Genomic DNA, 13,878 nt, shown 5'->3' with positions numbered 1-13,878 from the left:
GGGGGAAGGCGGAAGGATATCCCCGCCCCGGCCCCCCCCCCCCCATTTTGACCGAGGGGGGCTAATTAGGAACTTCCCGGATCCTACGCCAGTGTTATAGATGAAAAAACTGTTGCAGTAGAGTCAGTAGAGAAAGACGTAATTATAGGGGAATTTTATAACATAATGGAATGAGAAAATTTGTATACAAATATATTAGCACAGTCCATATACCTAGAGTCACCTGGTTAAAAATGCGTATTAGTCACCCTAGCAAATTAAAAAGCAAAGCACCGTTGAACAAAACTTCAAGTGTATGGATATAGTAATTCATTCAAGAATATAATACACAAAAGGTCAAGCTGCATACAATTACTTGGAGAAAACACAAAGATAAATGTACAGTTCCCCGATCGAAATCCTAATTTCAATAGTTCAGCGGGAATTCTGGAAACTTCTTTCCCTCTCTCTGTCTTTTCTTATTTTGGCCCTCTCATTTCCCTCCACTTCGTGTTTTTTTTAGGGACAGAATTACCCCAAAACACCCCCTGCGTACGCATGTAACACATAAACATTTTACTCTATACAGCTGACAATACTGTACTTTGGGCATTCAGTGAGAAAGTGGTTTACAGTTTCAGTACGTCCTATGCAGTTATTGCAATGGCCTGTCGAGTGTATATTCAATCTGAAGAGATCTAAGTTCAAACATATCACTCCTATTCTTAATCTATGGAGAATATATACTTTCTTCAAATCTGTTCAACTTACATTCATATGGTTGATTTACTGTAGGCAGTATATGTCTAAGAGAGCTATCAGAATTATTCCATCTGTCTTGCCAGAGTTTTATATACTTGCTGGTAATAATACTCTTTATTTCAGAAAAGGATAATTTATTACAAATTTCAATGTTATTTTGTAAAGCAGATTTTGCATAAAAATCTGCCATTTCATTTCCGTGTACACCACAATGGCTAGGAATCCATTCTAAGTGTATGTGTTTTCCTTGATACGATAATTTTGTACTTAATGTAATAATTTCAGTTACAAAATTAATGTAATATCTTTTTCATCCTTTATGGCGAGCAGGGCGCTTATACGGAATCACAAAAAATAACAATGCCAACAGCCAATTAAGCGCAAGGACAATTGCAGCCAATTCGGCTCTGAAAGATGAGGTGTGATCCGCCAATCGTTTGGCTTGTTGAAGGGAGAATGCTGGTACATAAAAAGAAGCAGAACCGTTGTTGTTGTTGTTGTTTTAGTTTTAAGGGCGTGTGTCATTCAATTGTGAATATTTACGCCGAATTCAAGTTTTTTAATAATTTAAATGGAAACAAAAAAAAAGGGAGGGAAAAAAAAAAACGACACTGTTCAATTGTTCGCATTTTGCGGAGATTCCAGACAGGCTGTCAACATAAAATCATTTTAGGTAGCTGGGCTAGACTTCTCTCAAGGCACAACTTGATTTTTTGATTAAGTGTCAAATTAGGGTCTGTGCCTGCAGACTACCCGCTACCTTTGGTCACTGCACTATCATATCTCTGCTCCGTTTGGTCAAAAAGTTACCAGCTGGTTTGGTCTCGTCGGCGGTAAGCCGGTAAGTGCATTCATAATTATACATTTTCAAATATTTTGCAGAATTCAATCTGATAACCGTTAGGCCTAATACTATAGCTTAATGTAAATTGTTTTGATGTCATGATGTGATTGAAGCTGTCGAGGTATCTGAACCTGGTTAATACTATTTGGATCTCTGTGTACATGTACAAGAGTAGGGGGAAACCTAGACCGAAAGCTTCAGTCTCTATAATCGTCGGTTGTTCCACTGAGACTACGTCTGGCTCCACTAGACCTCCGGTTATAGAGACTGAACGACTGCCTATGCCAGCCTGTGTTGAACTTATTCCGCTAGATTTTAGCCGCTAGGCCCCTCCCACAAACTTGCCACGGCCGTATTGTTATGCCCCCAAAATCCCCCAAAATGTCATTTTACCTCGTTCATTTCCAATTTTAAATTAGGCCTAGGCTATAATACATCGGTTCCACTTACTAACTTCATTGATATAATCCGTTTAATGGTCCCTTTTAACGAAATTATCGGTCAAAATCGACATCCATGTTGAAAATCTTGCAAGCCGTGTTTAACTCTCGCTGCCGTCAATCTCATCCCTTCTAGTCTACGCCGAAGGCAAAATGATTATGAAGGAAAAACTGTGCGCCATCTACACGTTCGTAATGGCGTTATCACAGTTTTTCCTTCATAATCATTTTGCCTTCGGCGTAGACTAGAAAGGATGAGATTGACGGCAGCGAGAGTTTAACACGGCTTGCAAGATTTTCAACATGGATGTCGATTTTGACCGATAATTTCCTTAAAAGGGACCATTAAACGGATTATATCAATCAAGTTAGTAAGTGGAACCGATGTATTATAGCCTAGGCCTAATTTAAAATTGGAAATGAACGAGGTAAAATGACATTTTGGGGGATTTTGGGGGCATAACAATACGGCCGTGGCAAGTTTGTGGGAGGGGCCTAGCGGCTAAAATCTAGCGGAATAAGTTCAACATAGGCTGGCATAGGCGATCGTTCTGTCTCTATAACCGGAGGTCTAGTGGAGCCAGACGTAGTCTCAGTGGAACAACCGACGATTATAGAGACTGAAGCTTTCGGTCTAGGGGAAACCTAACTCCGGGAAGCTCCAACACCGGCGCCGTTCCGGCGCCGGTGTTGGAGCTTCCTGGAGTTTAATAGGGGAAACCTAGACCGAAAGCTTCAGTCTCTCTAATCGTCGGTTGTTCCACTGAGACTACGTCTGGCTCCACTAGACCTCCGATTATAGACAACAAATGTCAGTTTTATTAAAGAAATGACCCAAATCAGATGGTTATTTCTGTCTAGGGGAAACCCGCGGTGTAATGGTCAACCTGCACACCCCAAAACAGGCCGAGTAGACTAGTATACGGCATCTGCAAGAATCTTCAGTATTGAAGGAGGCAGATTATCTTGAAGAAGAAGAAGAAGACTCTAGTCTAGATCCTAACTGCAGAGAGTGAGAGAAAATAACTCCAGCTTCGACGCCGATGCCCGGAGCTTCCTGGAGTTACAGAGATGATCGAAAGACAGCAGGCGCAGGTGCTTGGCTAGACCGAAGTTTCCGTCTCTTTCGTTCGTTAGCCTCTTAATTGGGGTAGGGTCGGCCGGCTCTCTCTTTAGAGACGGAAACCGTCTATACACATTCCCTTGATAATGCCACGGCCATTTCAGGTCGTGTAGCGTTTTGCCCCCAAAATCCCCCAAAATGTCATTTTACCTCGTGTATATCCAAATGTAAATTAGGCCTAGATTTCTAGGCTATAATACATCGGTTCCACTTACTAACTTGATTGAAATAATCCGTTTAATGGTCCCTTTTAAGGAAATTATGGGTCAAAATCGACATCCATGTTGAAAATCTTGCAAGCCGTGTTAAACTCTCGCTGCCGGAGTCATCTAAATCAATCTCATCCCTTCTAGTCTACGCCGAAGGCAAAAAAGATTATGAAGGAAAAACTGTGATAACGCCATTACGAACGTGTAGATGGCGCACATAATAATTATAATAATTAGCCACAGGGAATAGGACACCAAAGATGGGTAAATGCAAAGAAGAGAGAGGCAAAGAAAGAAAGAAAAGAAGAAAGTAAATTGGCCTTGCTGTATATCTATAATTATGGAAATTCATCCACTGAGTAAGATGGTGCACCCCCCCCCCCCCTGGATCAATGCCCCTCATATAATAGCTGGACTCGAGATATGCCACTGGTCATAATGAAGATTTGCACTGTAAAAATAAGCAGTAAAATGAATCCAAGCTTCTATTCTATGCTGATACCAGCTAAGCAGGACAAAAATGTAAATATAGAGGAATAGAAATACTGGTAGTCATTTTGGGGTTGTTTTGGTGCATTAGTGTGCCAAACATATATTTGTCAGAATATAAGCACTGGGCATAATGAAGATTTTCACTGTAAAGTAAGCAGTAAAATGGATCCAAGCTCCTATTACAACTGCATTTAAAAAAAAAATGCATGTTGATGCATGAAAGTGTTTGCCAAAGAAAACCAGTAATTTATATTTTATAAATTTTTCAGAGAGGTTGAAATTAATTATAATGTGTTGGTACAATTGCAATGACATACATGTACATGTACATGTATGTTGTATGACATTGAATAGTGGAAAAGAATACTTCCTGCAGTACGTCAAAGCAAAGAGAAAGGGAAAGAGCTGTGATAACCATTTTCCCAGCCAGATAACAATTTTGTTACACAATGTTGGCCTGATTGAGTGAACTTGCAGTGAAGTGATATTTGCATTGTTGGCATCTCTTGTCACTGCTTTCTTTGGGTGGTATTCTCGAAAGCGGACTAACTTTGGTCCGTGGTTTAATCCTCCGACTAAGTATGGAATGACAAGTGCCCATATGAATATGTTTTTGAATAATTTGATATGTCCCTAAATTACTATGATAACATAATTATATCATAGTTATATTGTTTATTTTATTATGTTATTACATTTTATTTTAATTTAGTGACAGATTAAATTATTCAAAAACATATATGGACACTTGGCATTCCATACTTAGTCAGTGGATTAAACCATGGACTAAAGTTAGTCCGCTTTTGAGAATACCACCCTTTGGATTTATCATTTGGAGTGGAACCTTCTAATTCTGTCCCTTAGTCTAAGTTTGCAGGCCTGCACAAACCCTTGTCAGTCCCTGTTCGTAACAGTGTCTCCACAGTGAGACTAAACATACTAAAGTCATAGGCTCTGTAGCTGTAGCTAAACCAGACACAGCCGGAGACTGACAGAACTTTACGCTCTGCTCGTTGTGGTAGATGTCACATATTAAGTGCAAACAAACTAACAAAGTAGTTGAATTCCATAAACCATAGTCTGGTGTTTATTCCCCGCACTGGGTATCAAGTCACGCGTATCGCATATACATCGCGCACATGCGATCTGACCTCCTGAGGTCACAGGTGTCACATTTGCATAATCTGATACATATTCATTATCATGACATCCCTCCTTTGCCAGAATGAAACTTTATCCTGGTCTATTTTTATACTATAGTTTCACTGAAAATTCTTGTAATATTTCTTTTGTTCTTGTGTTTCAGCCATATGTGAATTACTGAAATAAACATGCTTTGGTGCATTTGCTTTTGTTTCTTCCCTTTTTTTTCTCTTTTTTTTCTTCAAAGAACAACTTCTAACAAACAACAAATTTATCTGGTCGATAAACTTTTCCCAAATGTTTTATCTTCCAAACAACTTTGTTGAACAACATAAAACATAACATGCAATATAATATCTTTCATGCAATATCTTTCATGCATCTAGTCTGTGGTCCAAATAAAAGTTCAACTGTTCACTGGATACTATTTGAGTTCTAGTTTTGAGTTCGTGTAAATCATCTGTTATCTCCAAGCGTTCATACGACTAGCTGAAGCTGAAGTTTCTGGAAATACTCTCTTCGATGATTGAATCCATTTTTGAAAACTGATCGATGCTCCAACTCAAACTTGTGTTTTTCGCAACACCTATCACATACAATAAGGGCAGCGTTCGGCGTACACCCTTTTACATTGATTAATGTATGTGTAATATTGAAACATATATATCAGAACTTATTATTTTAGCACATAACACAACTTCCTCGTACGCTTGGTTTCCATGGTGATTTCTCCAACATGTCGATTTCACAAATATGGGCAGCGCAAGGCGTACACCCTTTAAATCATAACTTGGCTTCAACCAATGATTTCCAAACATTTCTCCTTGGCACATGTAGTTTCATATCACTGTCGCTATTTTACAAAGAGCTCCTCCCCACCATATTGATCTGGAATCACACAAAATCATCATATCGCTTAGGGAATCTTCTCTGGCGTTGTGGTCTACTAGCTGCCATAGGAACGTTGGTGTTTGTTGTCTCTGCTTGGGTATCACCATCTTGATGTCTCTGGTCACCGCCTGATGTGTTGCTCGCTGCCTCTGAGTCTGGATCTCTGGTCACCGCCTCAGGAGTACTGGTCTCCGCCTCAGGATTACCGTCCGACCCTTCAGGAATACCGGTCACCGCCTCAGGATTGCCATCTGTCCTCTCTGGATTGGCAGCTTCGTTATGAGTGTCTCGGGACATGTATCTTTTTACACTTGATACATTCCTATTATACAGGACTCCGTCAGGAGATTTCACAGTTACCATACTTCCTGTTCTTGCTGTCACTGTATATGGCTGGCTAAAGTATGGCGTGTCTAGTTTCCTCCTTTCATCACGTCTTACTATCACCTTATCTCCTGGCACTATGTCAGAATGTACAGCTCCCCTCTTCAGATCTGCATAGTGTTTTGCACCACTTTTCATTTGGAGGTCCCTGTCTCTGAGTTCCTGATCCTCACTAATGTCTTGGATTTGTGGTAGTTTAGTTCGGATCTTTCTCCCGAACAACACTTCTGCCGGGCTTTTTCCCGTTGTCGAATGAGTACTAGCCCGGTAGACTGCGACGTAAGTCAGCAAGGCCTCCTTCCAATCCTTGCCTTCTGCCTGTGCAATTCTAAGCCTTTTCACTATACTCTGGTTCTGTCTTTCGACCTCGCCGTTGGCTTGGGGCCATTTAGGAGTCACCCGATGGTGGTGAATTCCTGTAATGTTCATGTACTCTGCGAAAACTTCTGAGATGAACTGGGGTCCATTGTCTGAGTATAACGTCACAGGTAACCCATGTCTGCCAAAGATTTCAGCCAGGGCTTTGACTGTCTTCTCTGCAGTGGTTGATTTCATGATTGCATACTCGTAGTATCTGCTATAATAATCAACTACCACAAGTATAGATTCTCCTGTCGGAAGTGGTCCTAGGAAATCAACAGCTACATCCACCCAAGGTCCTGTTGGCAACATAGTACTTCGAATTGGTTCTGGTGGATTACCCCTGCTTGTGATTTGGCAACCATGACAAGTCTTGACGAATTTCTCTGCATCTTTCTCACATCCTGGCCACCATACCTTGGTTCTCAAATTCTGTTTGGTGCCAACAATGCCCAGGTGTCCTTCGTGAGCTAATGACACCATCTTTGGCCTCTGTGCCTGTGGAATCACCAATCTGCTACCTCTCAGCACACACTGACCAATTATACAGAGTTCATCCTTGATGGGAATGTATGCTTTATATGGACAATCATCCCATTGTCCACTGTGAATACACTCTCTGATAACTTCGAGTTCAGGATCATGTTCAGATTCTCTTTCGACTTCCTTCGTTGTCACCGCACCTGGCGTTGACTGGACTGCCACAAAACGCACAAAGCTCTCTGCTTCTGTTTCCAACACAGAAGTTTCTCTCGGTTGATCATCCTTCAGCAATCTTGACAATGGATCTGCTATGTTGGACTTTCCTGCGATGTGGACTACCCTGTACTTGTACTGTTGAAGCCTCAGAACCCACCGCTCTATTCTCGCACATGGCTTAGATCTCGGTGAATAAATGACTTCAAGCGGTTTGTGATCAGTCACTAGATCAAACTCTATTCCATACAGGTACGCATGGAATCTTTCACAAGCCCACACAAGTCCAAGGCCTTCTTTCTCCGTCTGAGAGTATCTCCTTTCAACGTTACTTAACGAGCGGCTGGCATATGCTACTATCCTCGGGCCATCACCATGCACCTGCACCAGCACTGCTCCTAAGCCAACTGGACTGGCATCCGCTATGACTTTTGTCGGTGCATTTAGATCATAGTAGCCCAGGGTCTCTGCACTCATCAAGCTTTCCTTTAGCGACTTAAACGCTTGTCGCTGTTCATGACCAAATTGAAATGGCGTGTCCTTTCTGGTCAGCTTTCTCAGTGGATCTGCCAATGTAGCAAAGTTCGGAATGAACTTTGCGCAGTAGTTGACTAGCCCCAAGAAACTTCTCATCTCAGTTGCAGTCTGGGGTTCACGGGCCTCTGCAATTGCTTTCACCTTGGCCAATCCTGGGTTGAGTCCCTCGCTAGTCAGTCTGTGCCCCATGAAGTCCAACTCAGAGACACCAAACTTACACTTTTCTGCATTTGCAGTAAGTCCTGCGTCCCGCAGTCTGCCAAGCACCTGCTTCAACCTCTTGTCATGCTCTTTCTGGGTCGATGCATGCACAATGATGTCATCTGATATGTTCGCAGCTCCTTCTATCCCAGCTATCACTCTGTGTATCTCATATTGATAAATCTCTGGAGCAGCATTGATTCCGAACAACAGTCTCTTATAGCGGAACAACCCACAATGAGTGACAAAGGTTGTCACCTCTCTAGACTCCGGATGTAACTCCAGTTGGTGGTACCCCCACTTCAGGTCTATTTTCGAAAAGACCTTGCTAATCGACAGCTCCTGTAGGACTTCCTCAATAGTGGGAATGGGGTGACGTTCTCTTATGATTGCTTCGTTCACTCTACGCATATCGATACAAAGTCTAATTTCGTCATTTCTCTTTGGAACTATGACAACTGGGCTTACCCATGGCGTGGAGCGTTCAACTGGCTCAATGATGTCGAGATTGATCAATTCCGCAATCTTCATCTCGACCTTTTTTCTCAGTCCAAATGGAGTCCTTCGCACAGGCTGGGCCACTGGCTTCACCGTTTCATCCACTGCTAACCGCACCTGTCGGCCCTTCAACTTCCCTACTCCTTTGAAGACTGCTTCAAACTCCTGCTTTAAACCTGCATAACTCTGTACCGCATTTACATGTACAATTCCCACCTGGAGCACTCCCAGCTCTCTAGACGTATGTTTGCTCAGTAAAGGTTCTCCCTTTTCTTTGATGACAACAAACTCTGCAGTCGACTTCATCTTGCCAACTTCTACGGTGGCTGTGAAACATCCAACAGTTGTTAATGGTATCTGTGATGTGTACGGATAAAGCCTCTTGGTACTCTTAGTAGATTTGCAGATGATTTTGTCCTTCTTCAGTTTCTCCCACAATATCTGATCTATTACATTGCAATCACTTCCCGAATCTACTATCACTGGGACTGTGACACCTCCAATGATTATTGGGACTTTCTCATGATCACCATTCACAGCAAATTGATAGTACCTCTGATCACGGCCACGGCTGTTGTCATCATCACTATCATGTCCGGGTTCACCTTCCACTTGGCGAACTCTATTCTTATACTTCTTTCCATCTCTGGACTTCCCATCTCTGACTTTTCCTCTCGCCTCACTTGTGCTCTTGGCCTTACTTTTGCACATCGTCGCAAAGTGGTTTTGGCCTCCACATTTCCGACAGATCTTTCCTTTGGCTGGACATGATGCATCCTTCCCAAAATGTCCTTTGTTCCCACATCGGTAGCATTCCAAATTCTTTTTTCTGTCATTCTCATACGATACTTGGTTCACTTGAACTTGTCCACCAGCTCTAGGCCTTTCTCTCTCTCTCAATGACATGGAGTTAAATTGACCTTCAACAGCTTCTAGAGCAGCAGCCATGGACAATGCATCATTTAACTTGAGCTCACCTCCTTTCTCCAGCATTCTCCTGCGAAGTTTATCAGCTCTGCAGTACTGAACTACTTGGTCAAGAATTTGGTTTTCTACATCCCCAGCTACGAAATTGCATCCAATAGCAACCTGTCGTAATTTGGTAACAAATTGGGCAACCGTTTCACCATCTTCCTGCTTTGTTTTCCTGAACAAATGTCTTTGAAACGTAGCATTAGGTTTGACAACATAATGAGCATTTAGGGCATCTGTGGCTTTTTGATACTCATTCCTCTCTCCTTTATTGGGAAGTGTTTTGAAAGTCTCCCTTACCACAGGCCCCGCAGTGTACAGCAACAGTGCTCTCCGTTGCGCCTCCTGGGCCGGCGTACATCCGTCCAGAAACAGGCCGCGACTATCGGCGTAGGCTTCGAACTCTTCAAGCCAAGCTTTCCACTTGCCGCTGACAATACTTGCACCACCCGTCGGATCGAAGTGTGGAACTCCTCGAAGCGCTAACAATTCCGCTCCAGCGAATGCCATGTTGAAACTTTTCCAGCTCGTAGCCACAGATTCAACATCCAAGAAACATTAATCCTCGTCGCCAATGTCACATATTAAGTGCAAACAAACTAACAAAGTAGTTGAATTCCATAAACCATAGTCTGGTGTTTATTCCCCGCACTGGGTATCAAGTCACGCGTATCGCATATACATCGCGCACATGCGATCTGACCTCCTGAGGTCACAGGTGTCACATTTGCATAATCTGATACATATTCATTATCATGACAGTAGAGTGCATGTCAAATCACTTTGGCAGAATATAGACATATCCCTTAATAAAGTTTAAAGGTCAAAGCAAAATAGAGTTTGTATATTGATATATTCAAATGTTATTTGAAAAATTCAATGTCTAAAGGTTCATGTAGCTAGGTCACTGTATTAACTAATCCCTGCTACCGGTAATACACACAAACCTATTGTACACATTCTGATACATTTTGTAGATACAGCTATGGAGGGGGGGCAAACTACTGGTATAAGGTTAATTATTTCCAAAAATGTGTGGTACTAGTACCTTGTACATAATTCAACAAAATCCCATGTATATGGTTCAGAGTTGTGTGCTGAAAATTCTATTTTCTATTTTTTAACTCATTTACAGGTGTTCCAAAAGCTGCCTTTTCAAAAAATCCAAAATGGTGCGTCGATGGCCTGCAGGACTGACTGCATTCGCACACATAAGTTTGCTGCTATGCATCCTTTGGTTATCCATGTATCCAGGCTGTGCTGCCAGGAGAAGGAATACAGACTCTACCGACACCTTGGTAAACCTGAATGGTTTCATGTTGTCCACCGATGCTCCTGATATTAATGACGTTTCTCCAATGTGTTTGTATGAGCTTCAGAAGTTGCAGAATGAAACAGCAGAACTAGTGCCAGGTAGGTAATTTTGTGCTTTGTATAAATCACTTTCATGCATATTTGACTGTTGACTTTTCAAGGACATTTTATAACTCTGAAAAGATTGACATTTGACAATGTTAAAGGGGAATACGGAACAAAAATAAACCCTTTTCAAGCTTAGTGCATGAAAAACACATCAGCATCACTTTAGAAGGTTGTGTTTAGGAGAACGGCTACTTTGAAAATCGTATTCTAAACCATGCATGTTTGATCACAAGTTTCGCAAGAATATTGAGGCCCGATTTGATGACCTCGTGGGGTGAAGTGAGTGCGAACCCGGAAGTGTCGCTCTTGAATACAGAATGTAAACAACAACTACTGGGGTTATAGAATTGTCAAAAACTATAAGCTCATTAATCCGGGAAATGTAGAGCGATTTAATTACGACTTTTAAAGCCTAACTGTGGCATTATACTTTTGTATCGAATTGGGGATAAAAGACTGTCTGAATCGTGCATGACAGCTAGGGGGAAAAGAGCTAGTGGGGGTCATGTAATGCTCCTGTGGTTCTTAATGGATGATAAATTGCCTGCATTCATCGTCAAATGAAAAGCTTGCATGCAGCCATTGAGTGCTCAATAATCCTTGTGATTGAATACTCTCTTAGGCCCATGTATATTGATGAGGTACAGTTCTTTTCTATAATATGCCCTTCATTGGCTTCATTGAGTACACAAGGTAAACTACACACGTACACTATGCAGACTGTGTTATTTGAATGGTACACGGTACTTAGCATGGTGGCTTGATTACCAACTACTTAACATTTACAATAGCTCCATGCAATCTTATAAGTAAAGTCTAGACTTCTTGATACCATGAAGAGTGTCTGTGGAATGTTTGATTTCTGTAATAGAGGAAAGGGTACATCATTATTCAAATAACATGACTGGCATTTTGTGTAACCTTGATAACCACATAACATGCACAGATAGAAAGATTGATTTTTTCAGTCTCGATCAATAGAATTAAATCTCCTTTTAAAGGATATTTGAGAATTGACAGACACATTAAAAAAAAATTTATATTGTCAACTGTATCCCTCAAACTCCCCCTTTCCCACCCCCTCCCCCCCCCCCCCCCCAAAAAAAAGTTCTTAGATAGAGGACTATACATGTATGTACCGGTATATCTCAACATCTTGCACACTTTATCCTTTTGAAATAATTTATCTCCATGTGCCAAGGTAAACCCCAGCAAATTACACTTCACATCTCTTTAACATACCTGCAACAGGAGTATGCAGAGGACTTTTAGGCCATTAAAAAAAAAAATTAAAAATCATGTTTAGCGCCACGCCCGCTTCCTTTTTGGGGGCCGCCTCCTATTTTTAATTTTTTTTTTCAATGAATAAAAACATGAAAAACATATTGCTTAAATGATCAATTTCTGATTATTTTGTTTTTAATTCTGAAAATGTTAATGGCCTTACTGTGCACTGATACTTTTTATATGTTACCCCCCCCCCTTGCCATCAACATGCATGTAAGTGAAAAAACATTGACTGACATATTTAATTTAAATGTGAACACAAGCCTTAGCGAATCAAGTTTTAACATTACTGGTAAATTGTCATTTTTTTATATAAATTGTCTTCTCTAGTCCTGGATTCTTTTGGCAAACCTGCATCAGGTATTCTGGCCGGCAACCTTGCCTGGTTGGGTCACTTTGATCAGTGCATGGCAGTAGAGAGCTTTCGACACTGTCTGGTGGGAATGGGGGCCAACCTGAGCACGCTCTTAGGTGTCTCTACGGTAAGATCGACTTGGCATTTCAGTCAAACCTGTGTATAAAGACGCCGCTCAAGGGAGACAAGAAGAGGGGTTCTTATAGGCAGGTGGTCTTTATGTACAGGTTCATTCAGTCCAAGATCAATAAGAAATCATTTTCAAAAAACAAAAAAAGGATTTCACTTTTAGTGTGACTTCTTTTTAATATTTTGTTGGTCCAGATATCCCACCTACTTCATGATAATAATTCAGAGTGAATCAAAAATGCAATTCCACCTACATGTAGAACTTGGGATTACCTTTTTATAAGAGTTTTGTCTGTCAATTGCTGATTTATTTATTTCTTAAAAATGGAGATAAATAAATAAAGGATGTGCACAGATTATACTGCAATTCCTGGAATCCCCACCCCCCCCCCCACATTGACATGTACTAGCAGTTACTGTACTGTACATGATACAGTTTTTATTGTGTTGCCCTACATTCTAACTTTCTATTAATTAGTACATGTATGGGCACTAAAGAGTGACATTACAAAAGGGTGTACTTAAAGGCACACTGTCCTACTTGTAGCTACTTGCTCCCTCTATATAGAAAACTTCCCCAATCGTGCCTGTTGGTCCCCCATGATCATCTTTTTGTTATGTTAAATGAGAGCTGAGTTAATGAGATAGCCACCTGTCACAGTGACCTCGCTGGCTCGCTGGGCAGTCTAATCCCTTCTGGCTGAAGTAGTAAAGCCTGCCTTTAATGGTCTGTACTTCTGTGCAGCCATTGTTTCCCTCTTAAAGGGACTCGTTACCATTGTTCAGATGAGAAAAAAGGGGGGTCCAGGGATTTAACCACTAGACCACAGCACCTCTACAGAAGCCTATACAGAAGTTTGCAAGCTCTCTAGATTCACAAAAGTTTCATGCCTTACACAATTTGAAAATTACAACCTGCAGTTTTGCTGTTTGTGAAACTTTCTGGATTTACCTACAGTGTACTTCGTTAAAGTCACATAATGTGAAAAAAGTACAAACAAATTACTAGATACATGTACATGTAAATAATAATTATGCACTACAGTATACATGTGTACAACCTGTTACATAGTTTATTTAGTCCTAGGATATGTGAACTATTGGATACTACATGATTTTCGTATAATTGCATTTTAGTAAAAATCTCATGCTTA

General features: G+C 41.1%; 2 protein-coding genes across 3 annotated transcripts in view; one reads left to right on the top strand and one right to left on the bottom strand.

Annotated features, from left to right (window-relative positions):
* Positions 1-1,458: 1,458 nt before the first annotated feature.
* LOC582843 (nose resistant to fluoxetine protein 6) overlaps positions 1,459-13,878 on the top strand; it is a 39,587-nt gene continuing 27,167 nt past the window's right edge. For both annotated transcript variants that reach the window (XM_030984556.1, XM_030984557.1), the window contains exons 1-3: positions 1,459-1,582; positions 10,667-10,944; positions 12,571-12,722. In XM_030984556.1, coding sequence (XP_030840416.1) covers positions 10,701-10,944; positions 12,571-12,722 — 396 coding nt within the window. In that variant the 5' untranslated portion in view covers positions 1,459-1,582; positions 10,667-10,700. The remainder of the gene's footprint in view (positions 1,583-10,666; positions 10,945-12,570; positions 12,723-13,878) is intronic.
* Positions 5,887-10,041, bottom strand: LOC115923818 (uncharacterized protein K02A2.6-like). Its single transcript, XM_030985165.1, has one exon. The coding sequence runs from the start codon at positions 10,039-10,041 to the stop codon at positions 5,887-5,889; it is 4,155 nt and encodes a 1,384-aa protein (XP_030841025.1).

The sequence above is a fragment of the Strongylocentrotus purpuratus genome, unplaced genomic scaffold (genome assembly GCF_000002235.5).
Source record: "Strongylocentrotus purpuratus isolate Spur 01 unplaced genomic scaffold, Spur_5.0 spur5_scaffold_14, whole genome shotgun sequence".
Classification (NCBI taxonomy): Eukaryota; Metazoa; Echinodermata; class Echinoidea; order Camarodonta; family Strongylocentrotidae; genus Strongylocentrotus; species Strongylocentrotus purpuratus.
This window is presented reverse-complemented; position numbering and strand designations above follow the sequence as displayed.